Source organism: Euleptes europaea, chromosome 9 (assembly GCF_029931775.1).
Source record: "Euleptes europaea isolate rEulEur1 chromosome 9, rEulEur1.hap1, whole genome shotgun sequence".
In the NCBI taxonomy this organism is placed as follows: domain Eukaryota; kingdom Metazoa; phylum Chordata; class Lepidosauria; order Squamata; family Sphaerodactylidae; genus Euleptes; species Euleptes europaea.
The window spans coordinates 17427437-17452334 of NC_079320.1; the positions used below are offsets into that span (position 1 = coordinate 17427437).

Sequence of the window (24898 nt, forward strand, 5' to 3'; positions counted from 1 at the left end):
GAGTAATTAGTTGAGATAGCTTTTAATCAATTAACTGGTGAGAATTTGGGGCAGTTTTCATTAGATGCTTTCACAGGTCAAGTAAAAGGAAAATTAAGAAATTATTGAAGAGGGAATAGAGGGCAGATAACGAAGTTGAAACAGGTTCCTTTTGGGTAGGGTTGCCAACCTCCAGGTACTAGCTGGAGATTTCCTGCTATTACAGCTGATCACCAGCCGATATAGATCAGTTCCCCAGGAGCAAATGGCCGCTTTGGCCATTGGACTCTATGGCATTGAAGTCCCTCCCCGCCCCAAACCCCGCTCTCCTCAGGCTCCGCCCCAAAAATCTCCAACCGGTAGCGAAGAGGGACCTGGCAACCCTACCTTTGGGGGTTAGGGTGATGAGCCAGTGAGGTCTAGTTGTTAGTGCCAGACTAGTACTTTAGAAGCCTGGATTTAAATCCACAGGGCCAAACTAGATGTTACAGTGGCCATGGGTTTGACCCTTGGCTGCTGATGCCATTTTTGAGAAAAAATTGGCCACTTCAAAATCCCATGGGGACCTGATTGGTGCAGCAGGAGCAGGGGGATCTTCTCCCTGACCCCCACCCACTTCTCAAGTGCTGGAACAGGCCTTGTGCTTGCTAACTGAACATGCCCAGCCCTCTGTACCTGATTTGGGAAGCTAAAACAAGAACAATGGAGAATTCCTTACGCTCTGATTCCATTTCGCTAACAAGACCAGTTAATTAGAACTCCAGAATTCAGATGAGGAGTCTTTTAGAGACTGAAATTTTTGATTCAGGACAGACAAAAAGAATTACTGCCTTACACAGAATTAACTGCCAGAAGGTGTAGTCATGGTTTTAAATGAGTATCAAACAAATTCATGGAAGGTCAGTGCATCAAAGACTACTATCCATGATAACTACAGGTAAATGAAATGTCCAGGTTCAGGGGCAGTGTGCCTATGAATAGTAGTTGCTGAAGGGGCACAGCATGAGAGGGAAGCTGGAATTCCTTCTCCCTACTTGTAGGCTTCCCAGAAGAAACTGGTTGGCCAGTGTGAGAGGTTAAACTGGATCAACCTTTGGTCCTATACAAGGACTACCAAGGCAGCTAACAAATTAAATGATACATAATAAAACCATATTTTAAAACCATTAATGCCAACCAAAAAAGGAACAAAAAGAGCATCTTGGGCATCTTCTGGGCATGGAGTAGGGGTCACTGGGTGTGTGTGGGGGAGGTAGTTGTGAAATTCCTGCATTGTGCATTGGGTTGGACTAGATGACCCTGGTGGTCCCTTCCAACCCTATGATTCTATGATTCTACATCATCAAAGCAATTAAAACCAGAATTAAAATACATATAAAGACATAAAAACAACAACTAAAACACTGAGCAGAAAAAAAGGGATCACTGAGGGAACACCAAATGAAACAAACAAACAAAAAAGTCTTACCCACTGGTGGAAGATGGCAACAGAAGGGGACAGATGAATCTCCATGGGGAGAAAGTTCCTGAATTTTGGTGCCACAACTGGGAAGACCCTCTCGAGGGTTGCCACCCACATAGTCTGAGAAGGCAGGGACACCCGAAGCAGAATTTCGGAGGATGACCATAGTGGTCAGGTATGTCCATAAGGAAGTAGGCAACCCTCATGTTGCCTCAGCATTGTGGAGGCTGGTAGCAGGATTCTTCCACCATCTAGCTCTTGAATGAATATTATATTTATAGTGGACTAGCTGGACAGGTGTTTCAGTAGGGATGCCACTTGAAAAGTTAGCATGAGGAAGCCTCAAATTTTCTTGCCCTGGGTTGGCAACAACAGCACTAAATAGTCGGAAATAATTCAGCGTAATAAACAAAACCATACAAGTCCTTCTCTGTACGTGCATCTATTTCTAGCCCTTGAAACTCTCACACTGAATAATACAGGATGAACACTTGGCATCTGATTGTTCAAGTGCCCTGTTCTCCTTTTAGCAAACATTTGAATCAAAACATCTCCATCTTCCCACTCTTAGCATTACATAAACCACTAGACTGAAATGTCTTTGAGGGAGGTCAAAGCCAAGCACACCACTCGGGTACAACATGCCATAATATTTTCTTTAACCTGTAATAACTGCCTTGAGCTGATCCAGTTTATCGAGATGAAATGGGCTCCGACAGTCCCATCACACCTCTGTATTGTTGTGCATTAGTAAAATGTTTGCAAGGAAGTCTTTGTAAATAAATCAGCTGGCGTTTACAAGTGAAGAGAGTGTCTTCCAGGAAAATTCAAACTGGGAATCTGCTGTAAAAATGTGTCTTTTTCTTCTTGGAAATTCAATCTGGCATGGACAAGGGAAAAGAGAACCAAAAGGCAGGTGCCGATATAATGCCCCAAGGCTTGTAAGGGATCCCAAATCCACTACATTTCCCTCTTGATATATTTTTGATATGCATTTATCAAAATAATCTTGAAATAACCCTTTTAAAAAAATGTTCCCAATTAAACCTTGGGTGAATTAGAGGGAGGCATGAATGGTTCATGGGTGGACTTGGGTGTCATGTGGGATCATGCTTGTAAATTCCCTTTCAGAAGGTGCTAGACAGACGCTGACATTGTGAAATTAATACATGAATGTCATAAAAGAGTGGTGTTAATGAAATGCAAGCTTGCCCTCCAGTTTGGCTGTCCAGTTCTGACAGCCAAAGCCTTAATTAAGCCTGCAACATTTAGTTTTGCAACTGACTTGAATTCTTATGGGCATGAAACCTCATATTTGATTAATGGTATCATTGTGCCAGCCTAGGGTTGCCAGATCCCTCTTCGCCACCGGCAGGAGGATTTTAGGGTGGAGCCTGAGGGGAGTGGGGTTTGGGGAGGGGAGGGACTTCAATGTCATAGAGTCCAATTGCGGAAGTGGCCATTTTCTCCAGGGGAACTGATCTCTATCGGCAGGAGATCAGTTGTAATAGCAGGAGATCTCCAGCTAGTACCTGGCGGTTAGCAATCAAAAAGAACAGCAAGGTTGACCATGACAAAGAATTCTAATATGTGTATCACAACTAATACGCCTATTATGCCTATTACATATTTTCTAATATGCCTATTACGACTGATCTCCAGCCGATAGAGATCAGTTCCCTTGGAGAAAATGGCCACTTTGGCAATTGGACTCTATGGCATTGAAGTCCCTTGCCTCTCCAAACCCTGCCCTCCCCATGCTCTGCCCACAAAATCTACAGGTATTTCCCAACCCAGAGCTGGCAACCCTATTCCACAAGAAAGCCTGAACTCATGATATAAACATCCAGCAGATGAAGTCTAAATTTAAATCCAGAGGAAATGTAGCTAATGGGTAATTTAGATCATCTGCTCCTTTACAGTAGAGTGAGTGGATAAAGGTAAAGAGGTTATTCGGATCCATCATTACCCCCAGTGATGCGGTTGCTACCTTCTCTTCGATTTTATAAAAGCAACTGTTCAGGAGAGTAGCCAACAGGCTGGATGTAACTTACCTGGGTCTACACCAGAGGCTGGGAGTTAGGTGGGGTCTGGGACTTTATCTCAATGTTTATACCAGGGGCAAGCCATGTAACGGCAGTAATGTCAGGAAGAAGTGTAATTGGTCTCTGGGGTGCAAGAAAGAGTGATCTGCCGGCAAAGGAAGACAGAATTTGAAGGCAGGGAAATATGAAGCTCTCTTTTGCCAAGTTAGACCAGGCAGAGGATTGAACCTGAGGTCTCCTGCATGATGCACCGCATGTGCTCTGGCGCTGACCACAATCCCTAGGCTTATTTGGGTCTAATAAAGGAAATCCAGATCTAACAGCAGCAAGTCACGAACTAAACGACCAAGGAAGTTTATCAAGAGCTGCTGTGAAAATGCTTATGCCTACTGCAGCACACCTGACCATTTTTTTCACCTTATTCTTGAAGGGGGTGAGGGGACAAAAAACCAAAACATCCTGAGATGATAGTTACTAGCTCCCTCTATGATTGGCCACTGGCCACATCAATCATACCCAAGTTGACGCAGTAAGAAATGTATTAGTTTGCTGTGATTTGGTAATATTAATAACGATTATAAGAACTGTGCATAAGACACAGTGCTTACAGTGCTTTTCAGTTCAGAAAGCAAAATGCAAAGACTTCTATTATCATGGTTGTATGAAAATGCGGGTGGGAGGTGCTCTTTCTTTCCAACTCTTTCCTACCATGAGTTCAAGGTAGCATTTATGGGAGTTACCTCAGTTTATTTTAAATGCCACTTTGAGGTAGGTTAGTATGTGACTGATAGACTCAAGGTCAACCAGTGAATTTATGGCTAAACTCGGGTTCAAACCCCAGCTATTGCCCAATAGGCCATCCAGTAGCCATATTTGTTCTCTACCTTTCCTTTACAACTGCTGCTGCTGTTATTTGCCTTTCTGTACTTTTCAAAGGAGTATGAGCTTCAGCTAGGGTTGCCAGGTCCCTCTTCACCACTGGCGGGAGGTTTTTGGGGTGGAGCCTGAGGAGGGGGGTTGGGGAGGGGAGGGACTTCAATGCCATAGTAGCCATTTTCTCCAGGTGAACTGATCTCTATTGGCTGGGGATCAGTTGTAATAGCAGGAGAACTCCATTACCTGGAGGTTGGCAACCCTAGCTTCATCACAAGAATGGCACCCAAAAGACAAGGATGCTCGAGCAGGAGCACATTCAGACTGCAACGATTCGCCAGTACACCAAACGATTCACAGAAAATGGTTTCAAAAGAATCTATTCAAGGATGTGGTTTTGGTTCTTTATGAAACCCTCACAACATGTTGTATTCTGCTTGAAGCAGCATGGACCCATCCCTCCTGGCAAGATCACATTTACCACACAACACCACAGGGGTGGGGTTGCTGGATGTTAACTTTGATCTTTGAATGTGACGCAGCTGTGAGGCCTTGAAACATCCTGTCGATTCAAAACCTTGCTCTGTGAAAAGTAGCCTGGCGTTCCTCCCAACAATAGTTCTATTTCCCAACATGAATATATTTAAGCACTTGCCACCTTTCCATTTTTCTTTTAAGCATTTTTGAAGGATTTAAACAGAATGCAATTAGTCAATTTATACAGCTCTGAGTAGAGTCACGCCCCTTCTAAAGGTGTACTGTTAATCTACTCCAAGATTGTCCGGGACAATGTGGATTATTTAGATAGCCATGTTGTGGCAGAATGCCTATGCAGCGGTCAGAACACTGAACTGATTAAGAGTAACGAAAGCTTAATTTATAGAACTAACTACCGTAACTAGATAGAAAAGGAAAGAGATAAATCTAGTTGCCTCACTGAGAGATGAAGTTCTAGACCAGCAGTTTCCAAACTTTTTGAGTCATGGAGCACTTTTCAGGAGAAAAATTCATCACAGAACACTAATTTTCACCTGTGTGTGTTAAGTGCCGTCAAGTCGCTTCCAACTCATGGCGACCCTATGAATGAAAGTCCTCCAAAATTTCCTATCTTTGACAGCCTTGCTCAGATCTTGCAAATTGAAGGCTGTGGCTTCTTTTATTGAGTCAATCCATCTCTTGTTGGGTCTTCCTCTTTTCCTGCTGCCCTCAACCTTTCCTAGCATGACTGTCTTTTCCAGTGACTCTTGTCTTCTCATAACGTGACCAAAATACGATAGCCTCAGTTTAGTCATTTTAGCTTCTAGGGTCAGTTTTCACCTAGCCCCTATATACTAAACCGAATGACAGTAGTCTTTTTCTTTCCAATCTCTTCACGGAGCACTAGGAGATGTTTCATGAAGCACCGGGAGCACAGTTTGGGAACTGCTGTTCTAGACTGTTCTAGAAGAAAAGCCTAAGCATAGCAGTCTGCAGACAGACAAGGAGAAGCCTCTTTAGAAAGAAGGTACTCCCCCTTCAGTCCTGTCTAGCTAGAGCTCAATGCCTCCTGCAGGATCCTCTTTCTTTGTACACAAGACATTGCTGTATTCCAACAAGTTCCCCCCCCCCATATTATGCACCCTTCCTCCAATGAGCAGCATGCGGTCTCCTACCGAAATTTTAAATATAACAATATAATCATCAGACCCTAATCTTTGGATGCTGCCAATAGTGCCATTTAAATTGCACAGTGAAATGTTCAGAACTCTGTGGTTGCCAATCTCCAGCACTTCTTTATTTACCAGCATTTACATTTTGTAGGGTTGCCAGGTCTCACTTTGCCACCAGTGAGAGGTTTTGGGGGTAAAGCCTGAGAAGGGCGGGGTTTGGGAGGGGAGGGACTTTAATGCCATAGAGTCCAGTTGCCAAAAGCCATTTTCTTCAGGGGAACTGTTCTCTATTGGCTGGAGATCAGTTGCAATAGCGGGAGATCTCCAGCCGCCACCTGGAGGTTGGCAACCCTATTGTGGAAACAGACATTACAGAGTGAAAAGCTACTTTGCCTCCTTGAATTGGAGATTTAGGGGACAATCTTAAATGTCCTTCCTTAGACATAAGTCCAAGTTTCCCATGTCATACTGCTGTTTACCATGTTTAGGATTACATATATTGAATTGGACTAATTGACTCCCTTTTGTTAAATAATGAGTCTTCCTCCAGAGGAAATAATCCACTGAAGAGTCCTTCCATTAGAGAAAGAGGATGTCACTGGATCCACCTTTAGATTTTAAACATCAGATCAAACTTTAAGTGATTCTAGTTTGGTTCAAAGTTGTTTCCAACTATAACACTCCAGCATGCGTTGGGCAGGCACGCCATATGTCTTTGTATCATGATCCAGACCATCATAGTATCCATAGCGTTCAGGAACTAGAAATACCAACATGATGATACCATTTGCTCTTAAATTAAATACTGAGGAAAAATAGATATGTAACTGCTTTGATTGATACCTCTGCTCTAAAGAACCTGAAGTATTTTGAACAGATTTAATTATCTCTCATTTTTGCGTATGTAAAAGAGGGATGTATTTTCAGAGCCAAACATCTATTTGTTGTGATGATTACCTCCAACTTGTCATATTTCAGGCAACACTTCAATATCCAAAAGGTCATCTAGCAAGCAAGGATTTCCAAATAGACTGGTTGTACTTTGAAATGCAATCTACTTAAGTCCTCAAATTGTCTAAACATCAAATAGGATTTCATTCAACAGGTGTGTGGTGGTTCATTTATATTTATATCTCAATTTATATGGTAATGTCACACACCATACTTAGCAGCTTATGAGAGCCAGGTCTCCTCTGAATTACAGTGGTCTTTTTCAGCATATGTAACATTTATTGCAAATGAAATGTCAAGTCAGACGGGCCACAGTACGGATCCCAGCCTTCAGGTCATTGTCCCCCGTAACCGACTCTTGCTCTTAGAGATGAGTATATCTATCACTTGGAGATTAAAACTCCCTTGTAATTTTCTTAAAGGCTGAGTCTAACTTTTCCATTATTCCTAGACCTTATTTTGGACAGATAATAATGGAGGCCAGCTGAATAGATCAAAATAATCTTTGGCATGACTTAGATAAGGAATTGGAATTACATAAAGAATGAGCCTGGCTCTCTATAATTTAATGTTCTGTGACATTGCATAGGTAAAACCAGTGGAATGGAAAATCATCCATTTCCTCTTCTGCATTCAAATCTATATATTTGCTGGTGTTCAGTCTGTTTAGTCTTGGCTACTAGTTCTGGATTATTCAATTAAGCCAGTGGTTCCCAAAGTGGGTAGTACCACCCCCTGGGGGGCAGTGGGGTAGTACCACCCCCTAGGGGGGCACTAAGAGGCAAGGGGGCAGCAGGAGGGTGCTAGAGGTGGGCCCCTTCAACTGTGTTGTTGGATAGGGTAGGGGGCGCTGGGGTTGAGTTTGTGGAACCAAGGGGGCGGTGGCCCAAACAGTTTGGGAACCACTGAGTTAAGCCAAACTTTTTTAGGGTATGAAAGAGGTCAGATTGTGACAGGAAGTTCAGTCGCATCTTCTGCTGTTATCCACAATGTTGAATTGTCAGTAGAAACTGCTCAAAATCTTTTATATGGCTACAGTATGCAATAACAGATATTCTCTTTGCTGCCATTTTTAATGTCTGATTGATGGCTGCTCATTCTTTCCTTGTGGGACTGACTTGTTTGTCCTGGGTAAACATCAGAAAAGACATTGCTGGCAGGTGCACGTATGCCATCAGAATGTACAGAGATCAAACAACTGTTGCTAGAATGGCGGTGTCATTAGATCCATTAATAAAGCTGCTGGAATATTTTGACAAGGTACCGACAGCATCAAGATATGCTGAGGGCCTCACTCTGAATTCGCTATCCGATCAGCACACTATGGTTGATGATTAACTTTCCATTTGGAAGATGAGTTTATCCTGCATGACACAGTCACTACTTTGTAGGACTGGAGTAGGCCTGAAGGCTCTAAATTTGTTGATCCTATGAGAATAAGGTTGCCAGGTCCTTTTTGGGGCAGAGCCTGAGGAGGGTGGGGTTGGGGGAGGGACTTCAATGCCATTGAGTCCAATTGCCAAAGCGACCATTTTCTCCAGGTGAACTGATCTCTATCAGCTGAAGATCAGTTGAAATAGCAGGAGATCTCCAGCTAGTACCTGGAGGCTGGCAACCCTATATGAGAATTTTTGGAATTCTGAGCATGGTAGTGTGTGCCACCACAAAATGGCTGTCATAGGAAGTAGAAACATGGGCAGGGGAGATTGCAAAATGTTTGAGAGGTGCCAAGCCAAGCATCCTCTTATAGGGGGACAGCTCTTTCTGAATGGGTGTTCCCTGCAGTTCCAAAGGTGATGCTTCTTAGGGTCTTTTGAAGCACCTTCTTCTCTAGTGAAGTAGAGGGAAGCCATTGGTCCTTTGCTTCTTCCTTTGGGGTACCAGTAAACATATCAGTGGACACCATTGCATCTATGGGTGATGCGTTTGGGATCACAGGACATGAAAACATTCACGAGGCTTTACCTAGGAAATGCAGGCAAGCTTAAGAGGTGTTTATTGTTGTACCTGTTGCTTTTAGTGTTGGCAGTCCTTTCAAGTCTTCCTTCACCAGTTTCCGTTCACCTTGCTAGGTAGAGGTTGCACATCTAAGAAAGCCTGTTGTAACTCCTTTAAACATCCATCTCTGTCTACAATGTCCAGAAAATATTACTTTTCCATTGTTGCAAACTGAACCTGTAGGTCTGTTTTTTGCCATTTCCTGCTTTCTTGCACTGTTTCCCCCCCCCCCCCCATTATGTATATGTATTTTTCAACATTTTTGTGCATCAGTAAATCAGGATTGAACTAAATGATGGTACATTTTACAGATAAATACTGCAATATTGCACACATCGGATGTAAAAATATATGGTGTGTGTGTGCATACAATAGAATCTAAAAGACTAACAGCAAAATGTGGAGAACAGAAGCTGCTGACAAAAATATACATGAAATTGGGAACATTTGCTCATTCCAAGTTGGAATGAGTTTTGGCTGTCCTCTTATTGTAGCCTATGTGGAGGGTAGAGGAGAGAATTAAAAACAAAGAACATCTCCAAGTTGAATAGCTGAAATATCACCCTTGGGCATATTCAAGAATTACCGCCTGAATATTGGCTAGAAATGAAGGTACTTTGATTTCTTTGGGGGAAAGGATAAAAGCCACCAGTTCAAGGCCTGTAAAAAATTCATTAGCCGTCAGGGACTTTTATTATACCAGGATACTCCCTGTAAAATGAATCAGTGGCATAGGGTAGGAATTCAAGTAATCACAGAAACCCCCCTGGTGGTTTCTAACAGTCCTCTCATTGTTATGTGACGATACAGTTTGTCTTTTGACCCATCTCAAGCTACAGGTAAATTTTATGCACCTCTGAGCACCCCCTTTACACTTCCCCATCCAATTTCTTCATGAAAAAAGTGAAATTGATTTCTGTTATTATTTTAATTCTATCCTTCATGATTTGCCCTGCAGATGCTTACCAGTTTTTTAAAAATATTTCTCTGGAGGAAATAATTTATTAGATTCTCAGCAGCATCAGATGTAACCTTGCTGTGGCCGCTGGCATAGGACAGGAACCGGGCAAGAGGTTGTCTTCTTGTGTTTGTGGAGCTGAGATGATGTTGGAAAAGGAGCATGAACTCATAAGCATCTCACTTCCACTAGGACAGGCCTCAGGGATCAGCAGCCAAGGGTCAAATGTGCAGTGAGGCCTACAGTAACTCTAGGTTTGCCAGTAGGGTTGCCAACCTCCAGCTTCTAGCTGGAGATGTCCTGCTATTACAACTGATCTCCAGGTGATAGAGATCAGTTCACCTGGAGAAAATGGCCACTTTGGCAGTTGAACCCTATGGCATTGAAGACCCTCCCCTCCCCAAACCAAGTCTTCCTCAGGCTCCACCCCAAAAATCTCCCACCGGTGGGGGCAGGGCCTGAGAAGGGTGGGGTTTGGAGGGGGGAGGGACTTCAATGCCATAGAGTCCAATGACCAAAGTGGCCATTTTCTCCAGGGAAAGTGATTTATATAGCCTGGAGATCAGCCACCACCTGGAGGTTGGCAACCCTGGCTGGGTGACGCTCATGAATGTAGCATAGGTTTTCCAGGTCCCTTTTCGCCACCGGCGGGAGGTTTTTGGGCCGGAGCCTGAGGAGGGTGGGGTTTAGGGAGGGGAGGTACTTCAATGCCATAGAGTTAGGGTTGCCAAGTGCCAGGTGGGCAAACTCCCGCCAATCCATCTTGCCACCCACTGACCAGCTGAGGGTCGGCGGGCAATCTGTGCAGGCAGGGCCGGATTTAGGTTTGATGAAGCCCTAAGCTATTGAAGGTAATGGGGCCCTTTATATGTCCAGCTGTCCTTTGTCATCAACAAATTGTCACTGTTTTTTGTGTTGAATATATGCTATATGGTAATTTATGGACCTAATAGGTATCTAAAGCCATTTGCACATAACAAAATATGTATTTTATCAAAGTAATTGTTGAACTGAAATACAATTAAGAAGAAGTATATTAATAGTGAAATAATTATTAAGCTCTAACTTAAAATGATTTTTTATTCATAACAAACTTAACGTACATCCAGTTTTTTTTTCCTTTAAATTTTTTTGGGGGGCCCAAGAGAGTGTGGCCCTAAGCTATAGCTTGTTTAGCTTATACGTAAATCCAGCACTGTGTGCAGGCAGGGACAGGTCACTTCCAGTTCACACCCGGAAGTGCTGCAATGCAAAGGGCCGGTTTCCAGCTGAACTGACCTCTATCGGCTGGAGATCAGCTGTAATAGCAGGAGATCTCCAGCTAGTACCTGGAGCTTGGCAACCCTAATGCAACAGGCCCAAAGTTATTGTTTCAAAGTCTTCGCACTAGTATTTTATTTACAAAGCAGCCCTGCAGAATGATAAAGAGCCCGGCAAAATTACAAATTAGCATTGGATTTTTCCCAGTGTCTGATTCAGTGGAGAGTGATCGGAAATGATTTGTTTAGTCTCTGTGGAGGAGCGTGCCAGATGTCTTGCTGTTTCTGCTGTCCCTGACAATTAGAACGTGGAATGGTATTTTCGGCTCTTGTTAAAGGAGTGGCACGTCTGCCCCCGCTCGCTCCTAGCATACGGAGGTACTCCTTTCCTAAAAATGGAACTGGTGACCGAAATAGAGAAGATTGTAAAGAATAAATGTGCTCCTGAAACATTCATGCTAGCTGTATTACCTGTGCCATGGTTAAACACCATGGGGAGACTGGAGAACAACGCCGATGTGACTCACCTCTCTCATCCAGCAGCTGGAACTGTACATGATGAACACTTTTTGAAGGTTAAAATCCCATCTGTTGACTGTTTAGGAGGCAGGCCAGGGGCTGGAATCAGTCCCCTCCCCGATCCCTTTCTCTTTCTGACTGCTTATTGGTAGGGTTTAATTTTTTAGAAAAGAGTTCCATACATCCAGACTCAGAAAACTCACATGAACACATAAAGCTACCTTATACTGAATCAGACCCTTGGTCCATCAAAGTCAGTATTGTCTACTTAGACCAGCAGCGGCTCTCCAGGGTCTCAGGCAGAGGTCTTTCACATCACCTACTTGCCTAGTCCCTTTAACTGGAGATGCCGGGGATTGAACCTGGGACCTTCTGCATGCCAAGTAGATGCTCTACAATGGGGCACAGCCCCTCCCTCCATTCCAACTCATATCTGACGAAGGGAGCTTTGACTCTCAAAAGATGATACCCCAAAAATCTTGTTGCTCTCTGAGGTGCTGCTGGACTCGAGTCTAGCTGCATGTACAGAGCCTAACTATACATTATGCTTCCCCCAGAAATGTTCCTCAGTTGAATCCAAAGGTGAGTTTTCATGCTCTGTGGTTCGCAGGTGTATGCACATGGCCCAAATGGCATAGAGAGAGAGCTGGAGATCTCCTGCTATTACAACTGATCTCCATTCAACACAGATCACTTCACCCAGAGAAAATGGCTGCTTTGGAAGGTGGACTTTATGGCATTATACCTAGGGTTGCCAGCCTCCAGGTGGTACCTGGAGATCTGCTATTACAACTGATCTCTGGGTGAGAGATCAGTTCCCCAGGACAAAATGGCTGCTTTGGCAATTGGACTCAATGGCATTGAAGTCCCTCCCCTCTCCAAACCTTGCCCTCCTCATACTCTGCCCCCAAAATCTCCAGATATTTCCCAATCCGGAGCTGGCAGCCATTATTATACCCAATTGAAGTCCCTCCCCTCCCCAAACCCCACCCTTCTCAGGCTCCACTCCCCAAATCTCCACAACCTGGAGCTGGCAACCCTAGACTCTCTCCTTCCCATTTTATCCTCACGAAAATTCTGTGAAGTAAATTAGGTAGATTAGGCAGAGCTGAGAGAGTGTGACTGGCCCACGGTTCATGGTACAGTGGGGATTTGAACTCTGGTGTCCAGAAACAAGACTGATGCCCTAACCACTACACAACACAGGTTCTCAGGCTCTGTATCTTTTTAGTTGTCCTCCTCCCAATTAAAATGTGACAGTCTTGTCGTTTTCTCCCAAGCCATCCAATCTGTACTCCCTCTTCATCGCCATGAACTTCATTGTGTTCTCATTGCCAGATGATTTCGAGAAGTTTGCATTAATTTACCACATTACTTTAGGCATTGGATAATTATCACATTGTGCTAGTTTTTCCTGTTCCATTCTGTCTAAAAACATAAAAGTGTGAAATATTGTTTACACAATTGTTGCTAATTGTTTACTGTAAATAATTGCTCTGCAGACACTCATTGCAGCCAGCTGTTGGCTTAATTTTAGAAAGTTTCTCATGAGTAGACTATGCAAATTAATGCTGAAGTACCAAAGTTGATTTTTTTAGTAGGGGAAAATTGCTGGAGTTGTTTGAGCATCAGATGATTGTCAGCTCGATTAATAAAGCATATAATTCACCAAATCTCTGATCTTGCACAGACTAGACATGCTTCCAAAATTCTCCTTATTTGAATTTCTCCCTAGATCTTGGTGTGCTGAAATACTTTGTCTTGTTTCTGAAGTGGAACAGATTCATCATCCATTGTTTTCCTTTTTCTCTGAAATTTGTACCAAGCACTGTACATGTACCATTTGCCAACGTTTTCTTGCTCTTCTGTGCATTGGTAACAAAAAGTGACATTGATTCTGTGCAAATGGTCATGGTAAGGTATTTGTGTGTGGGGGGGTATGTTTTACCAATTCATGTATACACATCACCAAAGCAGAATGCAAAAAAGAAATTCCTTTGCAGCCAATGGCATAGATTCTAGTTCCAGAACCAATTTCAGAAATTCTCATAGCTAATTCAAAATTAAGGAGAAGTGGAAAAAATGGCCACTTTGGCAATTGGACTACAGCATTGAAGTCCTGCCCCTCTCCAAACCCAACCCTCCTCAGGCTCCACCCCCAAAATCTCCAGGTATTTTCCAACCAGAACCTGGCAACCCTAGTCTCGTCGCTCATCGCAAAACAGCTTATGAAACTTCCTTCAGTTTCTTATAAGGTATGGTATGTGTCCCTGGGGGTGCTTCTTAAGAAACACAAGCCCTTGGCCATTTTTTTCTTGTGTACATATGGCTAGTGTCATAGTGCCAATGTGGTGTAGTGGTTAAGAGTGGCGGACTCTAATCTGGAAGACCGGGTTCGACTCCCCACTCCTCCACATGAAGCCTGCTGGGCGACCTTGGGCCAGTCACAGTTCTCTCAGAACTCTCTCAGCCCATGCGGAGGCAAGCAATGGCAAACCACCTCCGAACGTCTCTTGCTTTGAAAGCATCAGGGGTCCTCCATAAGTCAGCTGTGATGTGATGGGGCACACGCAAACACACACAGAGCGGGTTGGTATTTCTTTCCAGACGTTCCTCTCAGGAGCTCAGTGTGGAGCACATTAGGGCATCTTGTTTCATTTCATAACTACCTTTCAGACTAGGTTTGGATGAGAGATGTGTTGCCCAAAGCCGTTCAGTGAGAGTCACAGCTGAGCAGAGATTTGAAACCGTGTACCCATTGTGTTCCTCCAATGCTCTGTCTGCTGTACTGCCCTGTATTTCAATGTGACTACTTTGATGACCTTGGGCATACCTTCTTCAGGTTACATTTCCCCATGTACAAAAGCCGTAGCTAGCAACACGTTGTGATAGAAAAAAGAATAAAGTGTGTAAAGCCATTTTCCCATAGCATTGGGGGGATCTACTGTGCTTTACAGAGAAAGAAGAAAATCTCCACAAAATTAAAAAGTTGTGTTTTGATGAGAACCTGGTGCGCTCCAAAATCTCTAATATACAGAGCTGCCCTCTAATATATCTAATTATTTTGTTACTCTGTGTCTCGTAAGGTTTTCATGAAAGGAAGTGAATGAAAATGTAACAAGCATAGTTTATTGTGTTTTAATCGAGCTTTATTATTTCGATCTGCCTTTTTGTTCATAGCGACAATGGTATTTTTCTTTCTTTCTCGTCATTCCGAGCTCCATTTCTTGGCTCTGCCTCCATAAAAAAGAAAAGGATAATAATTTAGGCTGAATTAGGAAGAGCAGTTTATTTTGCACAAATATTCACTTTGCATATTGTGTTTTGATTGCAAGATGATGAGTTGTACAGAGTTTTCATTTTGCCTGGCAAGAGCTCGGGAGGAGACGCTATCACTAAGCAATGCAATGCAGAAAGCATATTTTAAGCACTGTATGGAGCTGGTTTGAAAGGAAGGAGCAGGTTTCCAGGCTTTCAGGCATCGCCTGGGTCTGCCTCTTGCTGTGATAGATCTGATGCCACTGGAAGGCAGGATTGCGACCGGGCTGTCCTTGGTGCCCCTGCAGCTCTGGAGCACTAGGCAGTAGGGCTGCCAGCCTCCAGGTACTAGCAGGAGATCTCACGCTATTATAACCGATCTCCAGCTGATAGAAATCAGTTCCCCTGGAGAAAATGGCTGTTTTGGCAATTGGACCCTATGGCATTGAAGTCCCTCCCCTCCCCAAACCCTCCCCTCCTCAAGCTCCACCCCAAAAATCTCCAGGTATTTCCCAACCCAGAGTTGGCAACCCCTCTAGGCAGTCACGTAGGTACATGTAATCCTCTGCAGAGTTATTCCAATCTAAGTTGGCTTTGATCTCAGTATCAGATTGCATTGTAAACAGCTGACTTCATAGAAGAAGTGGGCTTTAAGGGGAGATGGAAAGAAGAAGAAAGCAGCACCCCAATTGCATGAATATTGCCCTCATTTTCAAGAATCTAGACTCTCTTATCTTCATAAAGAGCTTGGGGCAGAATTCTACCATCTGAAGTTTGGTTCAAAAAGTATGTGGACAAAATGGAGTGAGTGTAGAGGAGAGCGACAAGGATGATCACAGGCCTGAAGGCCAAGCCCTATGAGGAAAGTCTGAGGGAGCTGGGAATGTTTAGTCTGGAGAAGAGGAGGCTGAGGGGGGACATGATTGCTCTAAGTATTCAAAGGGTTGTCACTTAGAAAAGGGCAGGGAGCTGTTCCTTTTGGCAGCAGAGGATAGGACTTGCAATAATGGGTTTAAATTGCAGGCATTAAGGTACCGGCTGGATATTAGGGGGAAAAATTACAGTAAGAGTTGTTCAACAGTGGAATCAGCTACCTAGGGAGGTGGTGAGCTCCTTCTCACTGGCAGTCTTTAAGCAGAGGCTGGACAAGCACTTGTCAGGGATGCTCTAGGCTGGTCCTGCATTAAGAAGGGGTTTCACTAGATGGCCTGTATGGCCCCTGTGATTCTATGATTTCTATGAGTTCTATAGTTGCATCTTTTTTTCTGTTTTCTAGGTAATAGCGGGACTGATGCAGCTGTACTGAATTTGTGCAATTCTGCATAATATTACACTCTTCCTTCCTTTCCCTATAGCAAGCCTCACTTTCCATGCAGTGGAAGTGGGCAATGGAGGCAGTAAGTGAGGGCATGGCATGGCATGTGAGGGCAATGGGAAACACTGCCCAAGTTGGGGAGAGTGAAGTCTCCCATGTTTTGTTTGCATTCTTAATTTGACGCAAGGAGACTAGCTTGACAGATACCATTTCCTGCATCAGATTTACATTCCCACTGCTTTAAATTGGCATGGACTCAGGATATAATTGATTAGTGGAGACTTGCCCTCACTCTCCAATTTGGCTACTGGTTTATTGCCCAAATCAATGAAATGCACGCTACATTTGCCAGTTCGCATCCAGCTTTTTTGCTGCAGAGAAAGCAACCCTGCACATCTATACAGTATTAGAAGTAATTGCACATCTCATAAACAGTTTTAGTTTATACTTTAGTGGATGTACCAATAAAGGTGAACTCAGTGTGTATCTCTCGGGTCAATAAATCTTGATGACTCCACTTGAGAAGTCAATATGTGCTGAGAGGCACTTTTTTTTTTTTGCACACCTTGCAATGGAGGAAGCTAGAAAGGGCCAAATACGAAGACAGAAAGGGCCAAGAGTAAAATACCTTTCGAGGGGGGGGGGAGAATAAATTAAAGGCACTCTGTTGCATTTTCAAATATATATTAGCACTTTAATAGGGTTGTCTGGTCTCCTGTGATGGCAGAACACCTCCCAGCGATACCTATCATAGCTTGCTGGTGCCTGAAAGGCTGGCCGGAGAAAAATGGTGACAGATTGAGGAGGGATGCCAGCTTGGTGTAGTGGTTAAGAGTGGTGGACTCTGATCTGGAAAACCCGGTTTGATTCCCCACTCCTCCACATGAGCGGTGGACGATAATCTGGTGAACCAGGTTGGTTTCCCCACTCCTACACATGAAGCCAGCTGGGTGACCTTGGGCTAGTCACACTCTCTCAGCCCCACCTACCTCACAGGGTGTCTGTTGAAGGGAGGGGGAGGGAAGCTGATTGTAAGCCGGTTTGATTCTTCCTTAAGTGGTGGAGAAAGTTGGTATATAAAAACCAACTCTTCTTCTTCATCATCATTCTGATGTGTGATGCTACTTCCAGAGAAAACCAGAAGTGACATCATGATGTTGGAAGGGGGATGCATCTTCTCTGGTGACTGGGTGCTTATGCTACCCTTGCGATTGTTTGTAAGATGGGACCTCAATGTGTAATTCAATGTCTTCCAAAAGTGACAGGCGAGCAGCTGTAAATTTTGCGCAAGCTACATTTAGCAGCCTTTTGCTGTGAATGGGCATGAGCCACAGTGACACAAGCTGACACGAGAACTAATACCTGAGTGATGTATCATAGTCAGCATGGGAGCTACAGCTTTCCAGAAAATATTCTCTTCATGCTGTTAGAAAGGTGTGTAGGATGAATCAGAACAGCCCACAGGAAGCTCCTTAGTGGAGGTGGTCCAGACCTAGGGTTGCCAGCTCCAGGCTGGGAAATACCTGGATATTTTAGGGGTGGAGCCTGAGGAGGGTGGGTTTGGTGAGGGGAGACCCAGTGTGGTGTAGTAGTTAAGAGTGTGGACTCTAATCTGGAGACCTTGGGCCAGTCAGTCACAGTTCTCTCCAAATTCTCTCAGCCCTACCTACCTCACAAGGTGATTTAGGTTGCCAACCTGCAGGTAATAGCTGGAGATCTCCTGCTGTTACAACTGATCTCCAGCTGATAGATCACCTGGAGAAAACGTCCGCTTTGACAATTGGACTCTATGGCATTGAAGTCCCTCTCCTCCTCAAACCCTGCCCTCCTCAGGCTCCGCCTCAAAAACCTACCACCAGTGGCAAAGAGGGACCTGGCAACCCTATATCTGTTGTGGGGAATGGAAGGGAAGGAGATTGTAAGCTGGTTTGATTCTCCTTAAAAGGTAGAGAAAGTCGGCATATAAAAGCTGCTTCTTCTTCTTCTTCTTCTTCTTCTTCTTCTTCTTCTTCTTCTTCTTCTTCTTCTTCTTCTTCTTCTTCTCCTGGAGGTTGGCGACCTTATCCAGACCTGATCAGCTCAGTGGCCCTTGTAGGCACGGCAAGACTTTGTAAAGACTGAGGTAGGACCTAGAGCTGTTGAATTTTTTTTTGGTAAAGTTCAGCTTCAGCAAAATTCGGCCCTTTTAAATTCAGGACGAGCTGAAGTCCAAACTCCCCCTCTTCAGATCTGCGAAATTCGGCACGAGATCCGGAGTTCGGGGGAAAATACGGCCGGGTCTTTGCGCCCAGCACTTCAAAGATCAGGCCGAATTTAAACAGATCTGCGCCTCCCAGCTGGGAGTCGCAGATCTGTTTAAAGCGCCCCCCGCCCGGCTTCAGGGAAGCCCCGTGAAGGCGCATGGGGGGGAACAGATCGCCTCCCAGCTGGGAGGCAGATCTGTTTAAAGCGCCCACCCGCGCTCCTTCAGGGAAGCCCCGTGAAGGCGCGTGGGGGGCTCTTTAAACAGATTGAGGAATGCTGAACCTGCTGAATTTATTCAGTGATCGCCCCGAATTTGCTGAATTTGGGGCGTCGTTTTCCCGCCTTTTTTCAGTTCGGTTCCATCCGAACTGAAAACGCCCGAATTGTGGAAAATTCGGCTGTTTTTCAGTTCGGACGAACCGAATTGACAGCCCTGGTAGGACCACAGTGAAAATGAAAGGAAGCCACAGTGCTGGGCAAATTGCTGAAACATCTAAGCACGATCTTATGAGCTCTGGAGGCAGCACAGTGATTCATCGTACCAGCCTGGAAGATATAATGGTAATCAATCATTTTAGCAATTTTAACTTTTTAAATTATGCATACGAATAGCCAATGGCTTTATAGTTCTCGAAGATATATAATGTTCTTTAATTTACTTATTTATTGCACACAGTAATTAGGTATATTGGAAAGGACTGAAGAAAATCACTTGCATGGGGGAATCTTCTATCGCTTTTGAGATCTCGAATGAGTTCCATTTGCAATGGATCAGGTTGCCTTGTGAGCAAAGATAATTTTCTTTGGTGATACTGGGTTATCTCACGATGGCTAAGTTATTGATGCATGACACAGATGCAAGAGACCTAGGGAGATATGCACTGGTTGTGTAATGAGACAAGAGATAAGAGACAAATGGGCTTGAAAAAAAGGAACATATTACCTGATTTAGAGAAGCTACAGGAAACATATAATCAATTGCACCTACCTCTAAGGTTCAGCAATGACTCCAGATATACACAAGTGTGTGTTTTGTACAGGCAGGCAGCTTAAGCATTCTACCCACCTTAATTATCTAAGTAGGGTTCTGCTCTCTGTCTCTTTCCTGTCTGCTTCTTCAACCCCATCTGTCTGTTCTCTTAGACCTGGTTGAGCTGTTACTCTTTCACTAAGTTGGATCTTACGACTTCTTACCTCTAAATCCTTCCTCGGAGGAAGTCTGGTTGGGAGGTAGTTGTGGGATCTAATTTAGCAGAATGGAGTCATAGGGTTCAAGCAATTGTTAGAGTCCATTCTGCCATGCCTTCCATTCACGCCCTGTTCCATTGTGAGATGCATCATTTCTTGCAAAACCCAAAGACACACACCCTGAGAGCCTCATTATTGCCATGGGAGCCACTGCATTACAACTGCTTTCTATGTCACTGGTAATGACAAAAGCCCGCTGTGTTCCTTTCTGAGGCACGGTTGCCTTTTCTGGGAACTGACCTTTAGTATTGGAAAACTGTTACTCATTGAATTCGACAGACATTCCATAGTTTTGCTATATCAATGGTTCTGCTTCGTTCTGACGATCCACGGCAAATTTCTGTGAGCCTTATGTGGAAGTGCACATTTTGATATGTGTGCTGTGTCTTCAGAGCATGTTCCATCAACAGTTCTAAAATTAGGGCTGTTGAATTAAAAAAAATTCGCTATAGTTCGGATTCGGCCGAATTCGGCCCATTTAGATTCGGGATATGCCGAGGTCCGAACTCCCCCACTTCGGATCCATTCAATTCCGCGGAAATTCAAAGTTCGGGAAAAAAATTCGGCCGAATAAAGCCATTAAAAACACAATCACACCTTTCCGCGGCTCTGGGGGGGCATTTTTGGGGTTAGAGGTCCCAAACTTTCAGCAGAGCTTCAAAGGACGTTTATTGAAAGACTCCCCAAGTTTTGTAAAGATTGGGTCAGGGGGGGCTGAGATATAGGCCCTGAAAGGGGTCCCCCACCCTTAATGTGCATCTCTCAGCAGAGCTTGCCGCCCACACACAAAGCTCCCAGCCCCGACAACAGCTGACAAGTTTGCAAAGCAACTGCAAAGCAACACAACCTTGTAAAACAACACCTTTGCAACAGGGAAAACCAGAAGACACACAACTGAAACCTCCCCCCTCAAACCAGGGAGCGAGAGACTCGAGGGGGAACACACACCCCAGGCAGAACCGACGAAAGCCCCCTTTGGCTTCCCCCCCACCCACAGAAACTGCTCCCTCCCCACACACACACAGACTCTGCTTTCCCCCCCACACACACACATACACAGGAGAAAAATTATAGATTAAAGCCCCCAAAAGGGCCTTACTGTGGCTGTCTTCTGTTCCATCAGGAGGGGCTGGGGAGGACTTGTAATCCAAGATGATTCCAATTAGGCACGGGACGTTTTGCTCTGGAGAAGATGCACACAGGATCGGCTGATCCATTCATCCCAATAGGGGAAAGGGGAAAGGGGAAAGGGGAAAGCCCATATCTCGGGACCCCCTGACCCAATGTTCACAAAACTTGGGTGGTCTCTTAAGAACACTTGTCTGAAACTCCGCTCAAAGTTTGGGGTCGGCACACCCAAAAATGCGCCCCCTGCAGCCACAGAAAGAGAAAAGGGGGAGCCGATATTTCTGCCCCCACTGAACCCATCTTTACAAAACTTGGGTGGTCTCTTAAGAAGGATTGTATGAAGCTATGATAAAAGTTTGGGGGCTGCACCCCCAAAAAAGCGCCCCCTGCAGCCACGGAAATGGAAAAGGGGGGAGAGGGAAAAGGAGTGGAGCCCATATCTCGGGACCCCCTGATCCAATGTTTACAAAACTTGGGGGGTCTCTTAAGAAGCCTTGTCTGATGCTCCACTGAAAGTTTGGGGTCGGCACACCCAAAAATGCGCCCCCTGCAGCCATGGAAAGAAAAAGGGGGGAGCCCATATCTCGGGACCCCCTGACCCAATGTTTACAAAACTTGGGTGGTCTCTTAAGAAGGCTTGTCTGAATATCCCCTGAAAGTTTGGGGTCTGTACCCCAAAAAATGCGCCCCCTGCAGCCACGGAAAGGAGCGAATGTGCACAAGCACCCCCGCACACACACACAAGGATTTCCCTCTCTCTCTCTTTCCCCGGCGGGGCGCACATCAGCTGATTCCTCCAGTACTCAATCCTGACTGATTGGCTAGAAGAAGACCCAGCTTGGCCACCGATTGGCCAGGGGAGGAGAATGCTGCTTACTGAAGGTTATGCTGCTTACTGACGGCCCCGAATTGGCCGGATTTATTCGCGAACTCCCGAACTCGCTGAATTCGGCCCCCCCGGTTGCCCTCCATTTTTGAGTTCGGTTCATCCCGAACTAAAAACCACCGAATCAAGGGAAATTCGGCTGATTTTCAGTTCGGGCCGAACTGAATCAACAGCCCTGTCTAAAATAATCATGCATATGTAAATATGCATCTAATTTGTGTTTCCTAAAATCCGGGACAGGTCAGTGGAAAACAGGAGAAAATAATACAAATGCTGTGTTGTTCTGAGATGTGGACAGTCTGGATTGGAAAGGTATATTCTGGGGGAGAATACCTATTGGGCAGGAATTTGGAAATATCTTTCCTCACCTTACCTGCACACTTAGAAACATAGAGCTGGAAGGGACCACCAGGGTCATCTAGTCCAAATTCCTGCACAATGCAAGAAATTCACTTACTCCCCCCATACCCCCAGTGACCCCTACTCCATGCCCAGAAGATGGCCAAGATGCCCTTCCTCTCATCATCTGCTTAAAATCATAGAATCAGCAGATCAGGGCCTTGTAGTTGAGGTCTAAACTGTCAGGCAGCTATTTAAATATCCCATCCCCAAGTCAATTGATCAAACAACATCTTCTGGTCTAGTGGAAGCAACTTTGGGGAAATAACAGTGAGCCTTTTCCTTCTCATCTCTTGTCACATGTGGGCACCCTTTTGCGCATGAGGGGGTGTTGTTAGCTCTCTAGAGTAGGGGTCGGCAACCTTTTATAATTAAAGATCAAAACTGCGTCAAAATTCAAAGCGAGAGAAACAGAGAGCTGGTACGAGCCTATTTGCATAATTGAAAATATGCAAGTTAACATTAGTGATAATTGACATGTTGATTAATAATTCATAAAAGTGTATGCAGTCCAAACACTGGATGTTGCGAGTCCTTTATTAGGAAGTGGCAGGGACAAAGGCCTCGCAAAAATCAATCAATATTCTATCTATATCTATAATGTAACAAATAAAAATATTACAAAATATACAGGAGCAACCAGTGTGATTACTTTAGTGCAGTGGCCTAAATCTATGCATGGTTTTCTCTTGGATTACTGTCTATGGATCACCTCTATCATTTTCCTTTCTGTACAGCATCTATAAGATGCCTTTTAATGCCATAACAATCTCCACCTGCCATTCCTTTCACATATTGGCTGTCCCAGCATCCCCCTTACCCCTCCACTTCACCTCCACTTAATGATTTCATCCTCTGTACTAAATTACAAGTGGGCTCTAAAGCCATCGGTTGCACACCCCTGCTCTAGAGCTTTCCTCAAACACTGTTGGCCAGATGTCTTGGCCCGTGAATGCACCAGCAACTTACCTCGCTATTTATACGTGTCGAGTACACAAGCATCCAAAACGAAATAAAATTTCTGTTCCCACCATGCCACCTTTCTCCGCTTTTTTTGATAAAGCTCACATGATTTCTGTTCCCACCGCGCCGCCTTTCTCCGCTGTACTCCATAATGGTAGCGGGGAAGGCAGTTTAAAAAATGGCGGCCAAAAAGGAAAAAAAAACGAAAATTGCACTGCGTGGCGGGAGTTCCACTCGGGAAAGCGAAACTTGCCACCATTGGGACTTGCCGCCATCCCACCCTCTCGACTTTTGGAGCGAGGAGCCACAGTGAGGGGGGGGGGCGGTGGGACAGAGCAGCCAGGAACTTTTCTCGTCCCGGCCAGGGCAGGGGATGCCAGCGCCGCTGCCGCCCCCGAACCTGTCCCTTCTCCGAACCACTCCTCCTCTGCGGGCATGAGCGCTGGAGCCAGCGGACGAGGCAGGAGGTGGCCAGGAGGGAAAGCGCAGGGGGGGGGGGGCTGTCAGCAGGAAGAGGATAGTAGACTGATTGCATGTTCGCACTTCAAAGCTTCGTGTGAGGAAAACATCTCATTTCAATAATTCGCCGTACAAGCGGATCCTCTAAACGCTGAGAAATTCTGCTGTGAAGACGTCTCCGAAATCCTTTGGTTGAGATGAAGTGCGAACATGCAAGGAAACCCCGCATAAATCAGAGCGGCAAACGTGCAGTGTGGACATGGCCCTGGAGTGAGACCCCAATGGAAAAGCTGCAGAAGTAAAAATGTGAAATATGAATCCAACCACCATAGACACTCATCTGAATCAGATAGCTCTCACTGTGTTTTTGTCTCATCACAGTTTCTTTGCATGTCACTGCCGGAATCAGCGTATGTCTGTTAATGGAATGATATCTGAAGAATTTTTTTTGACAGTACAACATATAATTGGTAAGATCCTGCTTGCCTCTGCATCTAACACCACCACTGGAGGTCTGGTGTGTCTTCTCCTGGTTGCGTGTAGTCAAACACTGCCTGATCCCAAGACTCGTTTATTCTTGGTGGGACCTCTAATGCCACTGAAAGCTGTAGAACCAATGTTATGTCATTCCTGGTCTTGTGAGCCAGCGGGGTGTAGGGGTTAAGAGCGGTGGTTAGGAGCGGTGACTCTAATATGGAGAACCAGGTTTGATCCCCCACTCCTCCACAAGAGCGGCGGAGGCTAATCTGGTGAACCGGGTTGGTTTCCCCACTCCTCCACATGAAGCCAGCTGAGTGACCTTGGGCCAGTCACAGCTCTCTTAGAGCTCTTTCAGCCCCACCTACCTCATATGGTGTCTGTTATGGGGAGGGGAAGGGAAGGTGATTGTAAGCCGGTTTGATTCTTCCTTAAGTGGTGGAGAAAGTCAGCATATGAAAACCAACTCTTCTTCTTCTTATTATTATTATTAGTTGATCTTAGAGGAAAGATTCACTGTTTAAGTATAGGCAGTGTTAGGCATATTTCACTGTATAGAGTACATGCATTGATTTCTTTTGGGGATGATACCCTCCCATCCTTTATGTTCAAGTTTTTATCTTTGCATTCTAAGTAAAAATGTACCCAGCTACATCCCTCCAAAATTTAAGGTCATTCTGTTGCGTGGACTCTCTGACATGTTGACATGGCACCCTGTGACCTGTAGAGTGTATCAGAGAGTTAAGAGAGTGAGCCAAGCACTTGTGATACCACAGTATCATCAATGAGAGAGCAAAGTATATAATTTGGACTTCGTAAATCAGAGGA

General features: G+C 44.8%; 1 protein-coding gene across 1 annotated transcript in view; it reads left to right on the forward strand.

The window, feature by feature from the left end:
* The window catches only part of CCSER1 (coiled-coil serine rich protein 1), a 716622-nt gene that overhangs the window by 497628 nt on the left and 194096 nt on the right, over positions 1–24898 (forward strand). The window contains exon 9 of the mRNA XM_056855392.1: positions 1751–1766. Coding sequence (XP_056711370.1) covers positions 1751–1766 — 16 coding nt within the window. The remainder of the gene's footprint in view (positions 1–1750; positions 1767–24898) is intronic.